We start from the raw sequence: 27,741 nt of genomic DNA, 5'->3' as shown, positions 1-27,741 counted from the left end.
TTTCCAGGTCTTAACTATGTAAATAGTGTTGTGATGAATATAGGAATCCATACATCTCTTCAACTTAATGATTTTTGTGTTTGGGAGAATCCATACATCATTCAACTTAATGATTTTTGTGTTTGGGAGATATATACCAAATAGTGGAATTGCAGGGTCATATGGCAATTGTATTTTTTAATTTTGGAGGGATTGACGAAATGATGGTCAGGATGCCCAAAATTCCCACCAGGAATTCTCAGCCAACCCAACTGATAGCTCAGTGGAAGGGCCTGAGGATGTGTTGCTGCCTAGGCCCCATAATGCCAGGGACAACACGAACCAGCCTCGCAATGCATGGGGGCCTTCAGGATTGCACCTCGCCATACTTGGGGCGATCATGTGATCATGCAGGGGATTAGACCTTAGTCAGAACTCTGTACTATCAATTGGTCCCTATTTTTCAATTTTTAGACATATCTCCATTTTTTTTTTCTGATAGACACTGAACTGGTTTAAATTCTCAGTAACCAGAACTATTTCCAATCTTTTTGGTAAATGCTTTTCTAAATGATGTAAGGTTGTATCTTATTGTTGTTTCTATTTAAATTGAACTGATAATCAGTGATGGCAAGTAATAGTTCATATGTTTGTTGGCCACCTGTATGTATCTGGAAGAATGTCTGTTTAGCAGTTTTCCCCACTTTGTTTTTGTTTGGAGGGGCTTACTTGGATGTGTTCAAGGCTTGCTCCTGGCTCTGACCAGGATTACTGACTGTATCCCTGAGCAGAGGGATTGTATGTGACTCTGGGGATCACATCCATGTCAGCTGCATGCAAGGCAAGCACCTAACTTGCTGTACTCTTTCAGGCTCCATCCTCTTCCTGTTTTTCGATATTTTTGTTTTTATTGTGTTATTGTTGAGTTTTGTGAATACTCCATATAACTTGGATATTATTCCTTTGTCAGATGTATGACATGCAAATGTGAATACGTTTTGTGAATATGGTTAAGTTACTGCATATTTATTGATGAGAGTTCTGTACAAGGTTCTATAGGATCAGGTACTCTACATCAATGGGATGAAGAACCACATTTCTACAGTCCTAGCCAACTCTAAATGTGATCTAATGCCATATGTTACCTCAAGTTTTTTAGTTTTCTCAGGTGATATGACATAAAAGAAATGCTGAAAACAATCTTAATCATGCTTAAATTTCTCATATAATAAAACTATTGGGCAATAGCTAAATATTATGTATATTTATGTTAAAGAATGTACATACACTCTTTCTTCAAGATAGTATCCTCACTGGCAACATTGTAGGTAGGGTGTGTGTGTGTGTGTGTGTGTGTGTGTGTGTGTGTGTGTGTGTGTGTTTGCATGTGCACAAACTTTTGCAGTATGGACAATATTCATTACCAAGTTGTACTTATTGGCTCCCTCCCACCATTAACTTGTTTATGGGTTTATAAGTGGAAAGGGAACGCATTTACTTGGGAATGGCACTTCTAAATGTCTAGATATTATGGGAGCTATATCACAAATTGCTTTATCTAGAAATCCTCACATTTCCATAAAATTCTCTCTATATGTACATGTATAAAAAATGTATGTATGTATGTATTCACTTGCTCTTGCTAGTTTTAGTCTCAAAACTGAATCAATCTAAAGATGCTGAGTGAGTCTTTAGGTTAGTCTAATTTATAAGCTTGGGACTCATTAACCTTTGATGACCACATTAAACTTTAAAATAAACCTCAGTCCATAAATAAAAAAAAATCATTCTCAGCAGTCTTTCTCTGAAAAGCTGAAATTTTGTAGTAAAGGTAAAAGTTACTATGGTTGCATAAAGGGCAATAAGATAATTTTAGAAGACAAGGTGGTCATTAAAGAAGACAAATACATATTAAAGAGTAGGGCAGTCAATTTAGCATATAGTGCCAAACTAAAATACAAATTAAAATTTATTGCACAGACATTCAGGGATCATTAGAATCTAGTTATTTCCCTCTCTATTGTGATGTTACAAATCCTATCTTATTTTCTACCAAGAGTGTTTATTTTTCCAGTGGCATATTTTATGACTAACAATAATTTTCTTGACTAATTTATCAATTGTTATCTTAAAATATTGTAGGAGGGAGACATGAATTCAAGTATGAATTCACTCTATGAGAGTGTGTTTTATTAGTGCCTTACAAGTTGCTGCCTTGGACTGTGAAAAAACAGTTGCAGAAAATGTTACTTTCATAAGAATAATAACAAACAGGCAACTCATATTTCTATGTTTTTAAAAATAGATGAAATGAAATATACGAATGAAAAGTCTTCAAAGACACAGGGTCTCTTCCTATAAATTGCATTAAAAGAACAAAACATTCTCAAAATTTTGTAAAATTAGATCATTTTTACATATCGAAACAGATTTGTTTATTGATCAATTGGAAATTCATATGCTCTTGGCCAAAATTTGATTTAACTAACCAATGAATAATTTCAGGTATTATCTGAGACTAAGTAGAACACAAATGATATCACTATTTTCCGCTTTTTAAGAGGGAAAACATGCATCATCCGATTTCCTACAAATGTTCAGCTGAATGATTTATATCAACAAGTGACTCTAGGCTTATTGATATAATTAATGTTATGTGAGAAAACTGATAGCCTCTCCTTTTGAACTTGCTAGAATTCTCCTAAAATGAAAGTTATACAAAATTCTATATGTAGTATAAAAGAAACAATACATGAAAAAAAGCACATCAAAAATTGTGAAGGAATAATAATAATGATTTACCAAATGAAGAATATTGTAAAATCAATAAAGATTAATCATAGTAAATTTAACTTAGTGACTGACACTTAAGTCTGGATCGATGTTATTTCTCCATCTTTTTGTTAACTACCCTGCCAATTGCTTCTATAGACTACCTCTTGAATTAGGGAGACTAAAACTTTTAGTCTTTACAAATCAGTTATTGTATTTATACTGTAGTGAAATTTTCTGTGGAACATGACAAGCAAAATTTCAAAAACCTAGTTATTTTTGAACAAATGTCTTTTTTTTTTGCCTTTTGGGTCACACCCGGTGATGTACAGGGGTCACTCCTGGCTCTGCACTCAGGAATTACCCCTGGTGGTGCTCAGGGGACCATATGGGATGCTGGGAATCGAACCCGGGTCGGCTGCGTGCAAGGCAAATATCCTACCCAATGTGCTAGCGCTTCAGCCTCTAGTCATTTTATGACAAAAAATAAAACTTTAATTTCTTTACTCTTAGTATTCTAACTTGCAACAGAAAGCAGTTTTCATAGTTTTCTAGACTAGAATCAATATTCATTAAAAGCAATAATACATGATGATAATTTGTAATGTGAAATATAACTCCAATCCCCCAAACAGATCTACTTTATACTGTTATGATTTTCTGCTCTAGCATCAAGGTTAATATATGCCAGATGGCTTACTTACTTTCATTAAGAATTATTAGTATCAAAACTGTTTAAACTAACAACAATTCATCATCTTAATTGGTTTTTCTAAGAGTTAATGCGAATTATGCAGGAAAAGAATGATGTCCTAGTAGGCCATGGCTGAGAGTCAGAAAATTATGCCATCATCTCAAAAGTGAATTTGACTTTGAACCTTGGTCCAGGGGTAGGCAGCTGATCTAAAAAAGTTCGAATAGTATAGATGCTTAAAATGATGTGATTTCATAGTAAAATCATCATATTATTAGCTTCACAAGTAGTTTTACCTCACGAATTGTCTTTTTTTTACATAGCAATCTCATTATCACTTATCTATAATTTAGTTTAAAGTGCTTCTGTAATTTTTTTTCTCTAAGTTTGAAAGTTGAACAGGCACAGACAAACCAAGGCCGTTGAAATTAAAGCACCTTGTTCTAAAGGAAGTTAGCTAAATTCCGAAGCTGCTCTTATCCCTAGCCTGGCTGTTCAATCATTCCTTCAAGACTATAAACTACTTTGGATTCTTCTCATAAAATCTTTTCCACTAGTTTTTATTTTGAGAGCGCTGAAATAGTTATCTGCTATGTGAAAACAGATAAAAGAACGACATATATAATTTTTGACTTTAATTTCTTATCCACCAATGTGACCACTTCTAATAGACATCAATATATTATAATTTGACCTATGTTAACATTTTAAAAGACCTATAGAAGTCTTTATGTTTGTCTTAGCACTAAACTGGAGCTCTAGAAAAAACCCAATGGGCTTCTGCCCAGGCTTGTGAAGAGAATCAATGTAGAACAAAATGAACAGAGAAGAATTTTGTACCTCATCGCCTTTTTCTCCGGGTATTCCAGGGTAGCCCCGTTCTCCTTTGCTTCCCTAAAAAGATAACACATTCAGTCAGTGATTCAATTATTTTGTACTCTTTTGGAATAAGATACTCAAAATAACTTGGTGCATGTGCTTTGAAAAGAATCAAAGAACAAATAAATGATATATGCAAATGGCTTGCACACCATTTTTTCTGAAGTATTTCCAGAAAAAGTGTAGTTAAAGTGTTTTTTTCTTGGGCTAGAGAAATTGTACAGGGGTTACGTGCTTGCCTTGGATGTAGTTAACCTGGTTACATCCCCGGGGCCACATGTGGCACCGCTATGAGATATTCCTGGGCATACAGCCAGGAGTAGCCCTTGAGCATTGCTAGCTATGGCCCCAAATCTTCTCCACAAAAGTTTCCTTTATCACAATGAAAATTCACTGAGGAGAAATTTCCTTACCTTTGGTCCTTCTCTGCCAGGGATTCCTGGAGGACCCCGTGGCCCTATATCACCCTACAAAACAGAGAAGTAACAGAACTGAATAGAAGATAAAGTACCATGTGTAATGTATGAAGCCCACCATTACTCAGTCTATCTTCTTACCTTCTGAGCTAAAGAATCATATTTTCCAGGCTCACCAGTACTCCCCTCTTCTCCTTTGTGGCAATTGCCGCAGAAGTTCTAATGAGCATAAAGAAAAAGTTCTTGACAGAGTGATCAAAATAATCTATGAAAGTGTGGTTTGATCTTCTTAAGTTCTAAGTTATATTTGAACTTTTGCCCTCTAGGAGTGATAATGAGGTTGCTATGTGGATTGTTATCATTAGATTTCTATCATTAGGTAAAACTACTTATGAAGTTAATAAATGATATAGGTTTAGGGTATTGGTGAGCTTTTTATGACATGCTTATTGTGATATTTTCATCAAAAATTCCAAATAGATTAGAAAAGGATATTAAATAACATCAATCAAGAATGTAAAGTTTCAGTTTAGCTGTATATTTAAAGAGGGAAGTGGAAATAAAGTCTGGGATAACCAGTAACATTATATAGCTCATTTCTAATATTATGTTAGAAAAGATAGAAGAAAGAATTGTACTGAAAGAATTTAGCCTTTTGAAGGTAAAATTAGTTGAGGACCATCATAAAGTTTACTCACATTTTATTTGCCCATGAAAGCACTCATGTGAGAAATTATTACTTCAGTGATTTGGACTTGAATTCTATGTCAAATCCAAGTGCAGATAGAAAATCTAAGTGGAATTACCTTTCCAGTGCCTTCTCTATAACCTTTAGCTGATCTGGAAAGGCTTGAATTTAAGTGTCTGAGCTCACAAGATAAATTTCTTATCACATAGCTAAAGGAAAAGTGTCTGTGAAAAGCCGTCTCAAGGTTTATTTTTAAGTTAATCATTATAATAAGAACATGATCAAGAAAGGAATAGAATAGGGAGCACTGAGTGGTAGGAGATAATTTCATTTAACTGTTGACAGATGGTAAGGCAATATAAGCTCTATTCTTCTATCCTTTTCTCCAAAGGGAAGAATCTTCAAGCATGAAAACGAAACTGAAACTTGTCCTTGGTGAGCAATTGGCAAGAAAGTCCAGGACCCTTCAAATTCAGGATTTTTGACCCAGAGAATATTTACATAGACCTTATTAAAAAAATATGCTCCCTCGAAGATTGATTTTGTATAATAATAAAGAAAATCTAAGGCAATTTGTCGAAAAAGTGCTGAGTTAAAGGATTCTATTTATAGTGGTCCTTCTTAATGCTGCAATATATCAAAGGGGATGAGAGTGTGAAATATTTTCCAAACTAATTTTACCACTAGCATCTTTTCACAGAACTATAGTGTTGGCAAAGGAGTCAAAAGACAAATGATTGTAGAACAATTGCGTGTAATGACTAAAGGGAGATATGAACCATATATGAAGTGATGTCTGTGAGAACCAAAAAATTTTTGTATTTTAAAAAATATCAAGAGGATACATTATTGTATCTGTAGACATACTAATGTGACATATCAACATACAGCAACAGTTTTAAACTTTATCTTTTAATTTTTGTCAATTTTCAGAAGATATTATATAACTGGAATTTCACAGCATGCTACCATACACACGTAGATTATATATTATTACAATATAATGTAACATTATATTACAATATAATGTAATATTATATTCTCGGGCTGAAGTGATAGCACAGCAGGTAGGGCATTTGTCTTGCCAGGTTTGATTTCTCCGTCCCTCTCAGAGAGCCTGGCGAGCTACCAGGAGTATCCTGCCCGCACGGCAGAGACTGGCAAGCTACCCGTGGAGTATTCAATATACCAAAAACAGTAAGCAGACTCACAATGAGACTTCACTGGTGCCAAAAAACAGTGATACAGTGATTATATTCTCTTTATATTTGAGAGACTGATCCATGTCATTGCATGCACTTGTAGTCCATTCACTTACCATTGTATTTATTTAGTCAGTTAGCTTTATTTATTTATTTATTTATTTATTTTTTTTGGTTTTTTTTTTGGTTATACCCGGCGATGCACAGGGGTTACTCCTGGCTCTTCCTTCACTCAGGAATTATCCCTGGCGGTGCTCAGGGGACCATATGGGATGCTGAGATTAGAACCCGGGTCGGCCGCGTGCAAGGCAAACGCCCTACCGCTGTGCTATCTCTCCAGCCCCAAGTCAGTTAGCTTTAGCACCAAGATTTATCAAGTTGTTTATAACACAGTTGTTCCACCACTAATCCTACCAGTGTGACCTTCCTTCCACCAATGTCTCCAGTTTTCCACCCACATGCCAGACTACCCCCTTGCAGGCACAAATTTACATATTGTTTGTTACAGCACAAATTTTTTGTTTGTTACAGAACAAAGGCAAATGGAATTGTCAAAACTTAGATCAGTGAGTCAATTTGTGATAATGGTTATATGTCACAATGGTGTTACCAAAGTCATTGAGAATTTTCTGAGATAGTCGGTGCTAGCTGAGCCTACTGTGTGATTGTTTAGTCTCTTTGAGCTTGATAGTTTTCTATGTAACTTTCCCATCAGATTGTTAGTGGGCTGACAGTACAATGCAATTTAGAGGTGAGTGGCCGTGTGGTCCAAGAGCTACAGAGCTAGAACAATTTGGTAGCTTGGCAGTTTGATGAGGTTCAGTTTTGAAGCTGGGCTGTTTCTATGTTGGAGGATGTCAGGTGTAGCTGCCTGTTGCTGTGTCTTCAGGCAACTACCGAGAATCTTCCCACCCCTATTCCAAGAAGGTCCCAGAGTCCTCGCCTGAAACATTCTACCTGGACCATTCGCTTTCTTTTTAGAAAATTTTATTTTAGGGATTATACTTTATAAAACTCAATGATAGGGTTTATGAACAATACATTCCTGCACCATACCCTACACCAGTGTCTACTTCCCTTCATCACTGTCCCGGTGACCCCATCCCATTTTCCCACCCTCAGATCCCATCCCAGTGCTAAACTTCCTTCTGAAGACCAGGTCTTGATTCTGTTGCCTATGAGCACTTTCTATAGCCCTACTTTGTTTCTTTACATCTCACATATGAGACAGATCATTCTGTTTCTGTCTCTCTCTTTCTGATTAACTTCATGCAGCATGATACTCTCCAGATTCATTCATGTAGCAGCAAATTGCATGATTCTTGTCTTCCTGATCATTTTTTCCAGCACATTAACTCTCTCAATTTGCCTTGAGTCTTTAAAAAACTTGATGATACTATATTCTTTTAGAAAACTTATTTTTAGTAAAAATACTGTTTTGAAAAGAACTGACACAGTTCCAAAACAAGCATGATGTCCTCCAAAGACCTCCTATGGGTTTCTCTCAGACTAGCTCACTCTTTGAATGAGATTATATATTACAATGCATCTCCATAATAATATCTTAAGATTTTTTTTCTAAGAAACGTAATGAAGTCCAGTTTCCTTTAATTTACTATTTGTTTACCCTAACCAAAAGAAAATGAAGTCAGCTTGAAATGATACTTAGAAAATTCTATTAACTCACAATGATTACTACTTTTGTTTCATTAAAAATACATTCTAAAATGTTGCTGTACTGAGTTTCCACATGATCCAGGAAATTGCACCTAATGACCTCTATCCCAAGGGCCTAAAAAACTTTATTCAGAAAAGACATTCACACTCCTATGCTCATTGCAGCACTAATCACAATAGCCCAAATCTGGAAGCAACCCAAAAGTCCAAGAACAGATGACTGGATAAAGAAACTATGGTGCATATGCACAATGGAATACTACTCAACTTTAAGAAAAGATAAAATTACATTATTTATTATTATGTAGATAGGTATGGAGTGTATTGAGCTGAGTAAAAGTTGTGTTAATGTTTCACTTCCAAGCTGTATGATTGTGAACAATTTAATAAACTGCATGGCACTACAGTCTATCATCTATAGAATGAGGATACTACCTCAGCACAAACTTACAGGGCTATTAATATTAAATGATTTAAAAAAGAATCACATATAATTATAATTCATAGATGCAAGATCTTCCCCAAAGCCACCCAAACATCAAAAATTGGCTTTGAAGGTAATAAAAACTCATCTCACGCATTTGTTTATTATCATATCTATACATTTTTTCTCAATACTTCAGTAACATAACAAACATATGTACTAGCATTCTTGAGGTTTAAAATTAAATTTAATGGGCCAGGGAGATAGCTCAAAAGTCTGGAATGCATGCTTTGTACATGGCAGACTCATATTTGGTCTTTGACACCTCATGGTCCTCCAAGCATCATGAGGAGTGACCTCTCAGCACTGAGCACCACAAAGCAACTTCCACAAATAAACCCTCAATACTCACCCAAAGCTCTGGCAGCTGTGCCCACATCCCACCATTCCAGCACACCAAGGGCTCAACTCCACCACTTTATGAATATACTCTTCAGAGATGCCAATCTGCAAGTAACTTCAGGTACCCAGTGTCCAGTCCATGGACTAGAGCGATAGCACAGTGGGTAGGGCGTTTGCCTTGAATGCAGCCGACCTGGGTTCAATTCCTCTGTCCCTCTCAGAGAGACTGGCAAGCTACCGAAAGTATCCCGCCTGCACGGCAGAGCCTGGCAAGCTACCTGTGGTGTATTCAATATGCCAAAAACAGTAACAAGTCTCATAATGGAGATGTTACTGGTGCCCGCTCGAGCAAATCAATTAACAATGGGACAACAGTGCTACAGTGCTATCCAGTGTCTAGGCTGAAATCTCTGATGATTTTTGGAGTTGGGGTAGATAGCCTACCCCAATTCTCCATACTTCCAACCCCACCCTGCCCCCAGCCACAATCACCTCCCATAGCTATCACCATATTGACTTTTTTTAAAAAAAAATTTATTGAATCACTGTGGGATAGTTACAAGCTTTCATGTTTGGGGTTTGGATTATAATCACACAATGATCAAGCACCTATCCCTCTACCACTTTATGAATATTATGTAGCATTCCCCACCACCAATATCCCTGGTATACCCTCCCCTTTCCCCCCTCCCCTGCCTCCATGGCAGACAATATTCCCCATACTCTCTCTCTACTTTTGGGCATTATGGTTTGCAATGAGAGGTTAAGAGGACATATACAGAAGTCTCTGGACTGCACGACTTTGCAACACCTCCCTCAGAGCAAGCAGCTTAATAAATTCTTCTATTTTTTTTCACTTTACCATTCAGTGGCTAGTATTTGGGGCTCACTCTTCTCTCAATTCACTCCCTTTGCATGAGAAATGATGAGAAGCTTTTCCAAGGGCTTCCTCTGTTGAAGGCATGGCCCTTGAGCTGTAGTCCACAGCCCCTAAGTCATTCAGAGTTGCCTTCTGCCATTATTTACTCCCCATTCTTAAACTAATCCCCACTGACCACCCACATGAAGATATAGAGGGCAATCTTTATTTCTTTAACCTATTTTCATCAACTTGCTTCCAGCTAATCCTCTCTTAAATGAATTCTTAAGACAAAAAAAAAACAGTCTACAGATGTAGATTTAAATCAAAACCTGCTCCCTTGGGAGATGTTTGCCTCTGAGCAATTTGCTTGCAATCACTAGGTAGTGTGTTCCCTCTGATTACATGGGGATATTTTATTGGATGAATCTTAGAGATAAACCTGCAAAACTCTGAGTAAGATGTATGCCATTGTAAGGCTCCCAAACAGAATTAGTGACAATATAGGTTAGTCTTCCTAACCCCAGCTGGAACTCTATGTGTGATTCCTGATGGACTTCACTGGCTGTTTTGCAAGATTTGGACAGAATGGCATTGGCGGGGCATGGAGAAACCATGGTAGCGGCCACATTGTCGCAACCTGCCCCGACCGGCCTGATTCACAGAGCTGTCTGACATAGAGCCCTGGTGACAGTGTGTGCAGTGGTCATTCACCTGGGATTTGGCACAGGTGTTCGACCTGGCACAGACCTTCCATGATAGGGTCCACTCTGCCAGCTGCTCAACAACCTTTGGTTCACTACAACAACCTCAAGGAGATAAAACTGAGGCTGCAGATGTCCCAGGTGCTGCTCAGAGACACAGGCAGGTGGGTGTTTGTCAGTGTGCAGATCGTTACAACATGCCAGTCGACCAAAAGCTTGCATTTGGTATACTGGAAACATGTGTAAAGGTGATTAGAAGCCGCCCCCAAAGCCTCTGTCCCTCTTGGAGAGCCTGGCAAGCTACAGAGAGTATCCCATCTGCACGGCAGAGCCTGGCAAGCTACCTGTGGTGTACTCGATATATGCCCAAAACAGTAACAACGATAGTCCTCATTCCCCTGATTCTGAAAGAGCCCTCAATATGCTATTGGTCTACACTAGCACATGACAGGAACGGATGGTGTTACTGGTGCCCGCTCGAGCAAATCGATGAACAACAGGATGACAGAGATACAGTGATACAGTGATATGTTGACTACTACATTGCTTATGTTTCCTCTTCAGCCCTGCATTCAGGTCTCTTTCCCCATCATGTCTGCTGGGAAGCTTAATAAACTCTTAGCAAACTAAGACAATGCAAACATGTGAATTTAGAGGTACTCTGTTATTATTCTTCCAATCTGTTTGATGGATAAAATACAGGATTAGAGAAAATATGATAGCTAGGCAAATTCCCTATATGATGAATAATAGGTAGAGATAATTTTTATTTAACAGAGGAACAGGTGTTAGGCCGATTGTGAGCTCTGGAATTTTACAGCTCATTTTGTAAAATCCCATGACATTATAACAGCCTTGCAAGCTAGCTGTTTGTTGAGTAGCACTGGTTTTCATCCTGGGACTGGCCAGGGCAGCGTCGGCGAGAAGGATAAGGTTTCACAGTGGTGAGCCAGGGTGGGTAAACACCCACTAAGAAAAAGCTGTTCCACCAGAGGACAGGATGATATATCTACTCAAGGGTATTAATGGCATTATTCCTTCCACTCTCCATGCTACCCCCTTCACATTCATAATGTGAGATAAGTAAAAGAGTAGAAAGGTTGGTATAAATGGGACAAAATACATAAATATATGTTTCTCTTCCTATATTAAACATGTTCTATTTAAAAAATGAATTTTAGTATAGACTAAGCAATTAACTCAGTATGTTATAAAGCTTTTTCTTTTTTTTTCTGAAAATAAATGAACAAATAATTTATTGCACACAAGAATATACCTTGAGTAAAGCGCCAATGTCTCCCAGGAGAGGCAGTGCAATCTGTGGTTAAGGAGAAAACCAGGAATAAATACTTGTATTTGTGCATACGCATAAATGACATACAAACATACAACACAATATAGATATTTTTCTTCAAAATATCAGGCCAACTGAGATGTGTCATGTGTCTTTGCAGTCTTACTGTCAGAATGGCTTTCTTATGAATGTTTCATATAAAGATGTGAACATCTGGGATTGATGGAAGCCACAATTATTTTTCAGAAGCACTTACAATTCTACATGCAAAATATGTAGAATTATTGTTTTGACTCTATGTTTCTATTTTATATTTTCATGACATGAAAACTCTGATGCCAACCTTAGTATGTTGTTGGTTTTAAATATTACATAAAATTATAATTTATTAGAAGAAAATCACTCCACTGCCAAGAAAATGATTAGACTGATATGCAATACAAAAAGGAGCATATAAGTTTTCTATAAATTAGATTTTTTGTGTGTTTACAAGAACCAATTGATGACTTACTTCTTGGACAAAACAGATGCTGATGGGGCTAAGGTAGGTTTCTGACCTCATGTCTTTTTTTTTTGCTTTTGCTTTTTGGGTCACACCCAGCAAAGCACAGCGGTTATTCCTGGCTTTTCACTCAGGAATTACTCCTGGCAGTGCTCGGGGGACCATATGGGATGCTGGGAATTGAACTCGGGTCGGCTGTGTGCAAGGCAAATACCCTAACCACTGTACAATTGCTCCAGCCCCCACCTCATGTCTTAAAATCTTTTTAAAAGAGAGATGCTATGCCCCAGTAGCATTTTACAAGATTTCCAGATCTTACACACAGTATTCACTGAGCAATGCAGGTAAAGGAAGGCCAAAGCATGTCTCCGTATGTAACTTACAGAGGCATAAGATCCAGTGTGGGAGGTAGAAGGATTTGTGAGGGTTAGAACTTAGAGGCCAAAATTTGGATTTTATTATATGAAACTCTTTATACAATGTCTTGTACCATATAGGCTCTTAAATGATAACTGCTGACTGTGAGGCTGATTTAAAGGGATTTCACTGTCACTATAAGAAAACTTAACCTAAAATAAAAGTTCTAAACACATGTTTAGTGCCTAAACCCATTTCTAGGAGCCCACTCAATCTTGTTTTTTTAAATTTAATTGTTCCACCACTTTAATGCTATGAGGTATACCACACTATGGGTAAGTTACCTGCGAACTTTCATTTAGAAAAATGAAATTCATTTAGTAACCAGCATTAAAAAGAACAGAAATTGTGGCTATATATTTTAACTCAATTTTCTATGGGATTGAGACATTATATGCTAGGGCTTAGCCTTGGGCGAAATTGTACAGCTGAATTATACCCTTAGGAAATAAGTATTCATCACACACACAAAAATGCTGACGCAGTTTGAATTGTTTTTTTCCCCCTCTCTACAAAATAATGGGGATAAAGAAAATCACCAAGCAGTCACTGAGCATTCTAATTAGTTTGGACAGCAAAACTTGCTTGGTAGGCTATTTGGCTTCTGGGTGTATTAAAGATATATAAATCAGGCACAGTTTGTTGACATACCGGGTCACCTGGGGGGCCTGGCAAACCTGGCTTTCCGTCTCTTCCTGGGGCGCCCTGTAAACAGAAGCATCATGTTCAAATCTTTGTACATTTGCCCAGATATAAGGTTGAGTGAGAGGGATGGAGGGGTAGTAAAAATGTTCCTTACAGTGTTGCCTGGGGTCCCTGGAGTTCCTGGCAATCCAGGGAGACCTCGAGGACCCTGGAAAAGGGAGAAAATTTTACTTCTATGGACCATGTTCCAGAAAGTTCTTAAATATACTTTAAATTAATCTTTTTATTGAATCAAAATAATTCTATTAAAATAAATGGAGAAATAAGATGTGAGGAAGGCTAAAGAAACACACACACAGGGATACATGTTCAAGAGAGGACATGGGTTTGGTAAAAAGCCAATACACCTGCTCATTTGTGGTAACACAGCTTACCTGAATACCTGGCTCTCCAGCTGGTCCTTGGGAGCCCTGAATAAAATGAGAGTCAATGATCAAAAGTTTGACAAGAATGTTCATAAATTATCCAATTGGGATAAAGAGATAAGTGTTGCAATTTACTTCATGTGACAATCACCATGTACACTCTGAAAACTCTACCAGCTTAGCCAAGATTTGGGGGGGGCAGTTAAATACTTAGCAAGATACTGTCATTGAAAATATCAAGATCATTGTGCTAAGATATCTGCCTTTTCCATCATCTGCCCCTGCACCATCATGAACACACAGATAAGGCAACTAATCTAAGCAAGTTCAGAAACTAACCAATAGGGTAACCAGCTCAGGGCTTCCTTTCCTTTCTGTTTGCTATTTTGAGTCATTTATCAAAGCCAATAATTAATGATAGGAGTAGATATGAATTGACAGTAAAATATTAATTGAAGAAATTTCCAAAACTGGTGCTCACTAGGAATGAAAATAATCAGTTATTTATTTCTATTTTGGAAAATTGTAATTTGGGGTAACAAAAATGAGACTGGAGATTATCAGTGAACTTGATGGTATAACTTCTATCCCCACCTCGTCACTATGGACCACTGAATGAAGGGTTCACCATTAAACGAGTCTGTAAGAGCTTATTTCCTAGAAGCTGACTTTAAATAAGCACTTCTAAACTTTTCCTTTTTTTTATATAACTGTTACTGTCCAATCTGTTTTTTTTTTTTTAAATTTATTTTTAATTAGAGAATCACCGTGAGGGTACAGTTACAGATTTATACACTTTTGTGCTTATACTTCCCTCATACAAAGTTCGGGAACCCGTCCCTTCACCAGTGCCCATTCTCCACCACCCGTAAACCCGGCGTCCCTCCCACCCTCCCCACTCCCATCTCCCCCCCACCCCACCCTGCCACTGTGGCAGGGCATTCCCTTCTGTTCTCTCTCTCTAATTAGCTGTTGTGGTTTGCAATAAAGGTGTTGAGTGGCCGCTGTGCTCAGTCTCTAGCCCTCATTCAGCCCGCAACTCCTTTCCCCCACATGGCCTTCAACTACAATGTAGTTAGTGATCGCTTCTCTGAGTTGCCCTTTCCCCGGAACGTGAGGCCAGCCGAGAAGCCATGGGGTCAACCTCCTGGTACTTATTTCTACGGTTCTTGGGTATTAGTCTCCCACTCTGATATTCTATATACCATAGATGAGTGCAGTCTTTCTATGTCTGTCTCTCTCTTTCTGACTCATTTCACTCAGCATGAAACTTTTCATGCCCATCCACTTAACTACAAAATTCTTGACTTCCTTTTTTCTAACAGCTGCATAGTATTCCATTGTATAGATGTACCAAAGTTTCCTCAACCAGTCATCCGTTTTGGGGCATTCGGGTTTTTTTTCCAGATTCTGGCTATTGTAAACAGTGCTGCGATGAACATACATGTGCAGATGTTGTTTCGATTGTACTTTTTTGCCTCTCTGGGATATATTCCCAGCAGTGGTATTGCTGGGTCAAATGGGAGCTCAACCTCTAGTTTTCTGAGAGTCGTCCATACTGTTTTCCAAAAGGGCTGAACTAGCCGGCATTCCCACCAGCAGTGTAGAAGGGTCCCTTTCTCCCCACATCCTCTCCAACAGCGGTTGCTTTTGTTCTTTTGGATGTGTGCCAGTCTCTGTGGTGTGAGGTGGTATCTCATGGTTGTTTTGATCTGCATCTCTCTGATGATTAGTGATGCAGAGCATTTTTTCATGTGCCTTTTGGCCATTCGTATTTCTTCCTTGGTAAAGTTTCTGTTCATTTCTTCGCCCCATTTTTTGATGGGGTTGGATGTTTTCTTCTTGTAGAGTTCAACCAGTGCTTTATATACCATTGATATCAACCCCTTATCTGATGGGTATTGTGTAAATATCCTTTCCCATTCTGTGGATAGTCTTTGGATTCTGGTCACTGTATCTCTTGCGGTGCAAAAGCTTTTTAGTTTAATGTAGTCCCATTTGTTTATCTCTGTTTTTACTAGATTGCTTAGTTCCGTGTCACGTTTGAAGATACCTTTATCTTCAATATCGTGGAGGGTTTCGCCGACCTTGTCTTCAATGTACCTTATGGTTTGTGGTCTAATGTTGAGGTCTTTAATCCATTTTGATCTGACTTTTGTGCATGGTGTCAGGTCAAGGTCTAAACCCATTTTTTTGCATGTGGTTGTCCAGTTGTGCCAGCACCATTTGTTAAAGAGGCTTTCCTTGCTCCACTTCACATCTCTTGCTCCCTTATCAAAGATTAGATGATCATACATTTGGGGTTGTGTGTAGGGATATTCCACCCTGTTCCATTGGTCTACGGCTCTGCCTTTGTTCCAGTACCATGCTGTTTTAATTGTTACTGCTTTGTAGTAAAGATTGAGGTTGGGGAGGGTGATGCCTCCCATCATCTTTTTCCCAAGAATTGTTTTAGCTATCCTTGGACGTTTGTTATTCCATATGAAATTTAGGATTGCTTGATCCATTTCTTTGAAGAATGTCATGGGTATACTTATAGGGATCGCATTGAATCTGTATAATGCTTTAGGGAGTATTGCCATTTTGACAACATTGATTCTCCCTATCCACGAGCAGGGTATATGTTTCCATTTCCTCATATCCTCTTTGATTTCATGGAGTAGCGTTTTGTAGTTTTCTTTGTAAAGGTCTTTTACTTCCTTGGTTAAGCTGATTCCAAGGTACTTGATTTTCTGGGGCACGATTGTGAATGGGATTGCTTTTTTCATGTCCCTTTCCTCTGCCTCATTGTTTGCATATATGAAGGCCATGGATTTTTGGGTATTGATTTTGTAGCCTGCAACTTTACTGTATAAATCTATTGTTTCTAAGAGTTTCTTAGTAGAGGTTTTAGGCTTCTCTAGATATAGTATCATGTCGTCTGCAAATAGTGAGAGTTTGATTTCTTCCCTTCCTATCTGGATGCCCTTAATCTCTTTTTCTTGTCTAATAGCTATCGCAAGTACTTCCAGTACTATATTGAAGAGGAGTGGTGAGAGTGGGCATCCTTGTCTTGTGCCCGATCTCAGAGGAAAGGCCCTTAGTTTTTCCCCGTTGAGGATTATGCTTGCCGTAGGCTTGTGATAGATGGCTTCGACTATCTTGAGGAAAGTTCCTCCAAACCCCATTTTGGCGAGGGTTTTCATCATGAAAGGATGTTGGATCTTGTCAAATGCTTTCTCTGCATCTATTGATATGATCATATGGTTTTTGTCTTTACTTTTGTTGATATGCTGGATTATGTTGATTGATTTCCGAATGTTAAACCATCCTTGCATCCCTGGGATGAATCCCACTTGGTCGTGATGTATGATCTTTTTGATGAGTTGTTGGACCCTATTTGCTAGTATTTTGTTGAGGATCTTCGCATCGGTGTTCATCAGGGAAATTGGTCTGTAATTTTCTTTCTTAGTGGTGTCTTTGTTTGCTTTTGGTATTAGGGAGATATGTGCTTCATAGAAACTGTTTGGGAGAGTTCCTGTTTTTTCAATTTCCTGGAAAAGTTTGAGGAAAACAGGCAATAGGTCTTCTTTAAATGTTTGGAAGAATTCGCCAGTGAAACCATCTGGGCCTGGGCTTTTGTTTTTGGGGAGGTTTTTGATTACCGTTTCAATTTCCTTAACATTGATGGGTCTATTCAGGTATTCCAGGTCTTCTTTCTTCAGTGTTGGGAGATTGTAGGAATCAAGGAATCCATCCATTTCTTTTAGGTTCTCCTTTTTTATGGCGTAAAGACCTTCAAAGTAGTCTCTAATGATCTTTTGAATCTCACTGGTTTCTGTTATGATGTCCCCCTTTTCATTTCTGATTCGATTTATTAGAGTTTTCTCTCTTTCTTTCTTTGTGAGTCTTGCTAGCGGTTTATCAATCTTATTTATTTTCTCAAAGAACCAACTCTTTGTTTCATTGATCTTTCGGATTGTTTTTTTGGTTTCGATGTCATTAATTTCTGCTCTAATTTTTATTATTTCTTTCCTTCGGTCTGGTTTGGAGTCCTTTTTCTGGTCCTTTTCTAAGGTCTTGAGTCGTGAAGTCAAGCTATCTATGTGGGTCCTTTCTTCCTTCCTGAGGAATGCTTGGAGAGCTATAAATTTTCCCCTTAACACGGCTTTAGCTGCGTCCCATAGGTTTTGGTAGCTCGTGTCTTCATTCTCGTTAGTTTCTAAGTATCTTTTGATTTCTTCCTTGATTTCCTTCCTGACCCACTCATTGGCCAACATTGAATTGTTTAGTTTCCAGGTGTTTGATTTGATTTTCCGTGTTTGTGAGTGGTTAGCTTCTATCTTCAGCGCATCGTGGTCTGAAAAGATGGTTGATACAATTTCTATTTTTCCGATTCTATTGAGGTATGTTCTGGGGCCCAGTACATGGTCTATTTTAGAAAATGTTCCGTGTGCACTGGAAAAGAATGTGTATTCTTTCTTTTTGGGGTGTAAGGCCCTGTATAGGTCTATTAGGCCTCTCTCTTCTATTTCTTCTTTCAGAGTCAGTGTTTCCTTGTTGAGTTTTGTTCTTGTGGATCTATCTAGAGGCGATAAGGCCGTATTGAAGTCTCCGACTACAATTGTGCTGTTAGTGATGTCCTCTTTGAAGTCTGTTAGGAGTTGTTTTAAATATTCAGCCGGTCGTTCGTTAGGAGCATATACGTTTAAGAGTGTGATTTCTTCCTGTTGTACATATCCCTTGATAAACAGAAAATGACCTTTGCTGTCCCTTTTGATCTTTTTCATCCTAAAATCTATGTTGTCGGATACCAGGATGGCCACTCCAGCTTTTTTAAGGGGGTTGTTTGCTTGGAGGATTGTTTTCCATCCTTTGACTTTGAGTCTATGTTTACTCTGTTTGTTCAGGTGTGTTTCTTGCAGGCAACAGAATGTTGGGTTTAATTTCCGGATCCATTTAGCCACTCTGTGTCTCTTGATAGGTGCATTTAGGCCATTGACATTGAGAGAGATTATTGTGATGTGGTTTTGTGTCATCTTTCTGTGGGATTTGTTATTCTTATGGGGCTCCTCCTTGTCTTACAGTAGCCCCTTTAGACCTTCTTTCAAGATTGGTTTTGAGTCTATGAAGGACCTGAGCTGTTGTTTATCCGAGAAGTAGTGTATGGTTCCTTCGAGTTTGAGTGAGAGTTTAGCCGGATAAAGTATTCTTGGTGAGGCATTCATTTCGTTGAGTTTTTTCACTATGTCCCACCATTGTCTTCGGGCTCGGAGGGTTTCTTCTGACAGATCGGCCGTAAATCTGAGGGGTGCTCCTTTGTATGTGATTTCCTTCTTTGACCTTGCTGCTTGCAGAATTGTGTCTCTATCCATGGTATCCGCCATTCTGACTATGATATGCCTTGGGGTCTTTTTATTCGGGTCTCTTTTTGCTGGTACTCTTCGGACTCCTTGTATCTGGATGCCTGCCTTGTCCAGCTCTGGGAATTTCTTAGCAATGATTTCTTTGACTGTGTTTTTTTCATTGGGGTTGCTTCCCTGCGGTTCTGGTACTCCAATGATTCTTATGTTGTTCCTCTTGAAGTCATCCCCCAGGGCTCTGATTCGCTCGATAGCCATTTTGAGGTCTTTGGCCATGATTTGTTGTTGTCTATAAGCTTTCTGCAGCTCATCTTCCAGATCACTGATTCTGTCTTCGGCTGTAGTCATTCTACTGTTGAGGGCTTCTAGTGAGATTTTTATTTCATCTACCGATTCCTTTATTTGTGAGACTTCCGTTCGAAGGTTTGAAATTTCTGCTCTCATTTCTGCTCTCATTTCTTCCTGTATTTTCTTGGTAGACCGTTCCAGCGCTTGATTCATCTCCTCCCTTAATTTATTGGATGTCTGTTCCATATTTGCTTGGAGTAGGTCGACTCTCCTCCATATTTCCTCTCTGAATTGTTTATCTGAGAGGTCGTAGATGTTGGGAGCCTCTTTTGAGGTTTCTAGTATCTTTTCTTCTCCCTCTCTTCCTGGAGGGGATTTTCGCTGCTTCTTCATATTGTTATGGAAGTATAGGATTGGAACTTTGTAGGTGTTTATTCCTCCTACCTCTTGCTGGGAAAAGGCCGGGTTGGAGGGAGCTGGGAAAAGGCCGGGTTGGAGGGAGCTGGGCGGACCGGAAAGCCGGGGCGGTGGGGCGCGGGAAGTGGCGGCGGCAAGGGTCCCAAGTCCCGGCGGCCGCGTGGGAACCAGGGGCACACTCCCTGTCCAATCTGTTTTTAGCTGCCTTTTAAGTTATACCATGCCACTTAGTTATTTTATTAAAGTTTACATCAACATCCTTCTCTCTTTAAACTTGTTTATTTTCCCATATAAACTAATATTTTATATTCTTGTCCTTGAAAATCAAATACCAGTCACATACAACATGACTATTTACTACTTAAGCCCTCGAACTCTAATTTCATTACAAGGTCATTTTCCCAAATTAATGTCTTAAAATAGAATTTGTCTACACTTTTCTTATCTTAAAAATTTTATAGTTTTCATAGTAAATAAGAAGTTCTTATCTCACCCCCATTTAGTATATTGAGAGTGGTCATTATTTTATTAGAAACTGGTATAGGTTCTGTCCTTGTGGACAAAATGCATATGAAAATATCCATTATTTGTCTCAACCATTAAACTTCTCCTACAATTTATTCTTTAAGATAAAACTTATACATTTTAAAAATATCATCTTCTTGATTATACATTTTCTAATCACTTTATATATTAACTTATTTTCCTTTAGTAAATGACAAACAGTAGTATAAAACAGCCTCAAATTAAGCATTCCAATAATTAACATTATTATTCATACATCAATTTTCTATAGACTACCATAGTCTAAAGAATTACATAACTTTTTAATCCAAGATCATGACATGTGTGGCCAGCCATTGTGAGTGGATTAAAGAGAGTACTCTCTGTGCTAAGTGATAGAGCACCTAAGAACATTAATTCTCTTCCTCTGACAAGTACTTATTTATGTCTCTTGCTCTGATCTTTTTGTTTTCATTGCCTTATTCAAATTTGTCACTGGTATTCATTTCACAATGCTGGAATCAACAGGATTTTAAGAAATCTATTGAATTGTACTTACTATTCGGCCAGGAATCCCTACTCCAGGTGGGCCTGTTTCACCCGGGGACCCATGGACGCCTGGCAGTCCTCTTTCCCCCTGTGCAATGAGATGAGATGCATTTATTAATGCATGGTTCCAGATACAAAAAATGTTGAATGTATTTTATTATCAATGATTCACCAAATTAAAAAAAAATCTGACATTTTTATACCTTGGGTCCACGTGGACCAGGTATTCCAGGATTTCCATTTAAACCCTAAAAAAACAAGACAAATACAATCACTTTTATACAATGTTAAGAATATCACAGAAGTCACAGCTCAAAATGTCAGAAAAAGGCAGACTAGAAGTGACATAGGACAGTGGTAGAGGTTTTTCAGCATTTTGTGGTAATGGAGATGCAGTATCTGTGCAGAAAAAGCATAAACATTATATCATTGTAACCAGATTACCTCAACTACAATAAAAGGTTCATTATCCTTCACCTTACTTGAGTAAATCTTTTTTTTGCAATGGAATATGGAAGACACGTTTCATATAGGGAAGACACATTTCAATGATACGAAATTGTATGGTTACTTTCACAACTTTGTTACTTTAAAATTTCAGGGCCATCTGATATGAAAAACTATTTATTATAGCCTACTAAAAACTGTTCAATGGAACTAGAAAAAAGCACATACATGAGATATTTTGGTTATTTAAAAATTCCACCTATTCAGTTTTCTAGGTGTGTGGAATAGCCTTTGACTACCTAAACACTTTCTGTTGATTATACATTTTCTAACATATGTTCACAGCTGAAGAGTCTCTGGAAAGAAGTTGCTCTGTTTTATCATAGTGCCCTGAGAAAGCGTATTGTTTAAAACTATCTTACAAGGTTTCAAAGATCTTTAAAGAACGCATGCAGATGATTCATGAGACTCAAATCTTACAAAACTGTACATAAAATGGTATGTGTTGAATCTTATTCCTAAAAAGGTTATTTTTCTGATTAAAAAATAAATGGATAAAGACTGGATGTAGTAGGTAGGGCACTTGCCTTGCATGCAGCTGACCCAGGTTTTATCCCTAACACCCTATATAGCCCCTGAGCATTGCCATGTGTAATTCTTGAGTGCAGAGCTAGGAGTAAGCATTGCCAGATGTAGCCTTCCTCTCCCCTGGAAAAGAGTAAATGATTAAATACACTTTTAAGAGAAATATTAGCAAAAAAGCTCTACTTACTGGTTCCCCTGGCAAGCTTTTCCCTGGAGGACCAGCCTCACCTTTTGGACCTGGTAGCCCAGGTGGGCCTGTAATTCCACCTGATTCTCCCTGAGGAAAACAAGATAAGATATGCAGTTATTTCATTCCTCAGGGTCATGATAAAAACTGTAGAGGTAAAAAAAAAAAACCAAATTACTTATTTTCATTAAATCCTTTGAGGCTACTATTTGCATACCATTCTTAGTGTAAATAATATCAATTTGTTCAACCATTACATATTAAAACATTATCATTATATCTTTTATTGGTTTGGGCAGTCACATCAAGCAGTGCTAAGGAGCTACTCCCAGTTCAGTGCTCAAGAATCACAGTGCCTAGGACTGCATGGAGAGTGTGTGTTCAGCCTTTTAAGTTATCACACCTGTACGTTAATGTTTTGATTAAGCATCACCAATAAATTTGTCTCAAGATAAAAAAAAAGAACTGTAGAGGTAGTTGTTTCTACTGTTTAAGGCAGTTATCATAGTTAATCAAACGTCATTCTCCCATTCATTACTTCATTCATTCCCTTATTTAATAATACTCAATTCATGCCACACATCATTCTTGTTATCTTAGGTGCATACAGTGAGCCACATTAAATTAAGTTCAGTAGTTATCATGGTGCCCGCTTGAACAAATCGATGAGCAATGGGATGGCAGTTATCATGAGACATATATATGCACAAAGGCTTATCTATTCACAGTTATTTATATTCTTTTTGTTATTCCCAAGTCATGGTTCAAATGACAAGATAATTAAAATTGTCCTTTGACATTGATATTTTGGTGGGTAAGACTTGTATGATATTATTTATCACATCTGTCACTTTGTAGATGTTTAGTAATCCCATCAGGGGCCAAGATCCAGAGACTATAAAACCAAGCTCCCGGAATCGACATTTTATAGCCTAGTTTTCCCTCTCGAGAACCTGGCAAGCTACCAAGAGTTTCCTGCCCGCACAGGAGAGCCTGGCAAGCTGCCTGTGGTATATTCATATGCTAAAAACAGTAATAATGATGGGTCTCATTCCCCTGACCCTAAAAGAGCCTCCAATGTGGCACCGTTGGGAAGGATGAGTAAAGAGAGGCTAATAAAATCTCAGGACTTGGACGAATGGAGATGTTGCTGGGCCTGCTCGAGCAAATCGACGATCAACGGGATGTCAGTGATACAGTGATACAGTGACATGGTTCAAAATTAATACTATATCCATGTAGATATCAAAAAACAGGTCCTGAAAGATTAAGATTTCTTAGGTCTACAGTTAGTATCTAAGTCTGAAATAGAAAAAGAGTTGCCCCAATGCACAACTTTAGGGGGTGCCACTCATATGAGAGTTTTAGTCACTATCCCGTGCTTAACACTGGCATTCTTTCACTCCACAAATGCCTTAGGTCCTACTCACTCTGTCTTTTCCTCCTACAGAGCTATTTAATATAATAAAAGAGTGAAGTGGAAACTATACCTTTTCTCCTTTAATGCCTTGTTTCCCTGGAATACCATGTTCTCCAGGTAATCCCTAGAAAATTAAAAATTCAAATGAAGATACGTGCTGAAAGTAGACTAGAGACTGAACACGATGGCCACTCAATACCCCTGTTGCAAACCACAACACTTCAAAGGAGAGAAAGAACAAAATGGAATACCCTGCCACAGAGGCGGGGTGGGGTGGGGGGATGGGACTGGGGGATGGGAGGGCTACTGGGTTCATTGGTGGTGGAGAATGGACACTGGTGGAGGGATGGGCTCATGAACACTGTATGAGGGAAATGCAAGCATGAAAATGTGTAAACCTGTAACTGTACCCTCAAGGTGACTCACTAATTAAAAAATAAAAATTAAAAAAAAATCAAGTGAAAGGAGCAACTACAACAACCATTTTGAAACAAAATTTATATCTGAGCACCTTTAGTGGAAGAACTGATTTGGAACATGTATGCTCTATGAGAAGGAATTGATTTTGTCATTTTTCCTTCTAGAGAAAAATATTAGTGAAAATGCATGTTTGCTATTTTAAATAAAGTCTAGATGAAAAGGGAAAGAAACTAAATGATAGAGAATTTAATCAAACACTTCATCCATGTTATTGTCAAGAAGGGCTAAAAAAGAATGATCGTTAGAATCACCTTAAGATACTAAAGATCAATGGATTTAGTAGAAAATATAATTTTATTAAATATTAGCAACTGTGACCCTTTCCTCTTAATTTTGCTATTTATTTACTTGCTCTAGCAACTCTACTTTAAACTTACTTCTTGGGCATTTCGTGACTCTACAGTGCAACCAGTATTTCCTCTTTTATAGCAAAACCTCTATGTAAGATACACCTTACATAGAGCTCATTATGCTGCTTGAGAGATAAACAAAAACTTTTCTCTGTAAATTAAGTACCAAGCAGAAACATAGAAACATGGAGAATACATGAAACAGGTCATGGAGATGTTCTTAAGATGATGAGAAAAAGAAAGTTTCTAGAAGGTACTTAGGGGATATGTGAATTCTGACTAAATGTACAGGTCAGTCCTCACAAAATTATGATAAAGAAGTTTTCTCATTTTTCTTAACTGAGGACCGATGGTGAATTTCAGCTCCCAAGCTTTCAGAAGGTGAGAGAGGAGGGAATCCACAAGATAGAAGGCTGACCTGGGAGATAACAGAAAAGTGAATTCAAAAAAATCTGAGTGTGCATGAGAAAAAAAGAGAGGAGAGAAGAGAAAAAGAAGAGCGCTAAGGAGTGAAAGAAAGGGGAAGGAAGAAAGAGACAAGGGAAAATGAAGGGAGAGGTCAGGAGAGAAGAGGGTATAGGACAGTGAGGAGAGGAGAAGGAAGAAAAGAAGGAAGGAGATGGTGGGAGAGCAGGGGTGAGGGGAGGGGAGGAGTTCAGTAAGGCGAGGGGACAGCTCAATGTAGAGTACTTGCCTGTAGGCAAGAGGTGAAAAGCATAATCTGACAGGCTTAGTTGTATTGACACTAGGCGTCTGCAGGATAGCAACAAATGTACCAACTTTGGGACATGGAAAGGAAGTGTGTGTGTGTGTGTGTGTGTGTGTGTGTGTGTGTGTGTGCGCGCGCGTGCACACACACACACGCCACAACCAAGTCTCTGACTGCAATTCATGCAAAACAACAACAAAAAGAGAAGAGAAGGAAAAATAAGATAAGTAAAAGAAGAGTTTTGCTCTAATGAAATCTGAGGAAAACATTTATCCACCTGATCCAACTGTGGTATTAAATAATTTCAGCCAAAAGATTTGTCTTGGATGCTCTTGCAAGAAAACGACAGAAACCTTGGAAGTGACTTTCTTGGATGGAGACTTGAACAAAGGTCATGCATAATGAAAATACTTGCTTTCTTGTCTGATTTTTGTTTTCCTTTTGCTGTTGCCAATTCCCTCTATTATGTGTACTACCCTGACAAGCATGTCAAAATGATTAATTTATTTAACTTAAGATCCAAAGACTGATGTATTTGGCTAATGAGATTCAAAAGCACCTCCCATGAATATATGGTGATAACGATTCTTCCCAGTAGAATCTGATACAAATTGCAAGGAATTTTAGTTGTACAGATGACCTAAAGTTTTGAAACTAACTAACTAGGTTTGCATAACTAACCCTATGAATATATGTTGATAATCTTTAAGACACATTAATCACAAATAATTTCCAAGTATCAAAGACACATGTGTATATTATACATACTATATCTCCTGGAGGTCCTCTGGGTCCCATTAAGCCTGCAGGTCCTCGTTGACCCTAAAATAGAAGGTAATACGTGCCTTAACTTTGTTTAAAAAAATCAGATTATCCCTGAATATATGTAAAACGGAGTCCGGACTCCGTGCCAGGCTGTTTTCACTCAGGGCGCCCCAGAGCGGGACAGGTGAGAACCCTCCCCACCCTAAGGGACCCAGCCCCAGCAGCCGACCTCTACTACCCAACTGCTGCCATGCTCCAGGCTGCTTTTTGGACACTTCCTACCCATCTTCCATAATTACCACACCATATTTGATGGAGTTCAGACAGTAGGCAACAAATCATCAAATCATAGAGAGTAATACACACACACACACACACACACACACACACACACACACACACACACACACCTCTGTCTGAGAGTCGGGCAAGCTACTGAGAGTATCCTGCCCCCACACGGGCAGAGTCTGGCAAGCTACCCATGGCGTATTCAATATGAAAAAACAGTTAACAATAGGTCTCATTCCCCTGACCCTGAAAGAGCCTTCAATCGTTGGGAAATACAAGTAAAGGAGAGGCTGCTAAAAATCTCAGGGCTGGGTGGAATAGACACGTTACTGGTACCTGCTCGAGTAAATTGATGAACAATGGGATGACAGTGATATAGTGATATGTCAAACATGTCTTGGCCTGTGCTGGAGAAATAGCACAGTGGCTAGGACGTTTGCCTTGCACACGGCCAACCTGGGTTTGATTCCCAGCATCGAATATGGTCACCTGAGCACTGCCAGGGGGTAATTCCTGAGTGCAGAGCCAGGAGTAACCCCTGTGCATCACTGGGTGTGACGCCAAAAGAAAAACAAACAAATAAACAAAACACATGTCTTGGCCTTTTTCTATAGGAAGATTGATTTCATTCCATCCTACCTTCTCTGTTTAACATACTTTGGACTTAATAGTTTTAAGGTGTTATTTAAATGGGTTTGTTTTCACTTGGCAGTTGTGGCTGGATAATTTGCCTCATTTATTGCTCAAAGTATACCCACCATCCCTCTTAACTATCTCACATAAGAAACCTTCAGGACCCCACCCAGGGACTGAAATATTTTGGGGCCATATAATATTGACTCAGAAGTTGAATCTTGAATTTTGTTCAATTCAAGAACACAGCTCCTAATAGAAACCTAGTATATAACCGCCCCCCTCAAAAAATTGTTTCTTATATACTGACAAAGTCAATTAGAAAAATATATGAAGAAATTGCCATATACATACAATTAATATAAGTGACCAACTTAAAAAAAAACAGCTCAAGGTCTTAGAACAACCTCATAATGTTCACTGGTAAGAGCTTCTAAACATGCTCTTGAGAATGCAGCAAAAAAATCCTATTGTGAACCAAAAGGAAGAGTTACTATGTGTGTAAAATGCTGCCAGTGGGGAGGAAATCACCATGGAAACAGATAAAGCCTCTGAGAACATTAGTGAAAATAAAATGAGAGGTACACCAAAGCACTTCGTTTTACATAAGAATGGCTATTATATCAAGATAATTTCTTAATTTGCCTCAGTGATGTTTTATAGATCCTAGCACCACATGGCTCCCTGAACATCCTCAAGGGTAGCCCTGGTGGCTCCTGAGAGCCACGGGTCTGGTCCCTGTTCATTTATTTGTTTTTGTTTTTGTTTTTCAGCCATGCCCAGCAGTATTCAGGGACT

At 38.4% G+C, this 27,741-nt stretch overlaps 1 protein-coding gene across 1 annotated transcript in view; it reads right to left on the bottom strand.

Annotated features, from left to right (window-relative positions):
* Positions 1-27,741, bottom strand: part of COL19A1 (collagen type XIX alpha 1 chain) — a 383,293-nt gene that overhangs the window by 55,757 nt on the left and 299,795 nt on the right. Inside the window, exons 23-34 of the mRNA XM_004605970.2 lie at positions 26,026-26,079; positions 23,789-23,842; positions 22,299-22,388; positions 21,283-21,327; positions 21,090-21,167; positions 13,989-14,024; positions 13,709-13,762; positions 13,561-13,614; positions 11,973-12,014; positions 4,882-4,959; positions 4,738-4,791; positions 4,286-4,339 (exon numbers count right to left, since the gene is read on the bottom strand). Coding sequence (XP_004606027.2) covers positions 4,286-4,339; positions 4,738-4,791; positions 4,882-4,959; positions 11,973-12,014; positions 13,561-13,614; positions 13,709-13,762; positions 13,989-14,024; positions 21,090-21,167; positions 21,283-21,327; positions 22,299-22,388; positions 23,789-23,842; positions 26,026-26,079 — 693 coding nt within the window. The remainder of the gene's footprint in view (positions 1-4,285; positions 4,340-4,737; positions 4,792-4,881; positions 4,960-11,972; positions 12,015-13,560; positions 13,615-13,708; positions 13,763-13,988; positions 14,025-21,089; positions 21,168-21,282; positions 21,328-22,298; positions 22,389-23,788; positions 23,843-26,025; positions 26,080-27,741) is intronic.

Source organism: Sorex araneus, chromosome 4 (assembly GCF_027595985.1).
Source record: "Sorex araneus isolate mSorAra2 chromosome 4, mSorAra2.pri, whole genome shotgun sequence".
Lineage (NCBI taxonomy): Eukaryota > Metazoa > Chordata > Mammalia > Eulipotyphla > Soricidae > Sorex > Sorex araneus.
The sequence above is the reverse complement of the archived record's forward strand: the minus strand, read 5'-3'. Positions and strand labels throughout refer to the sequence as shown.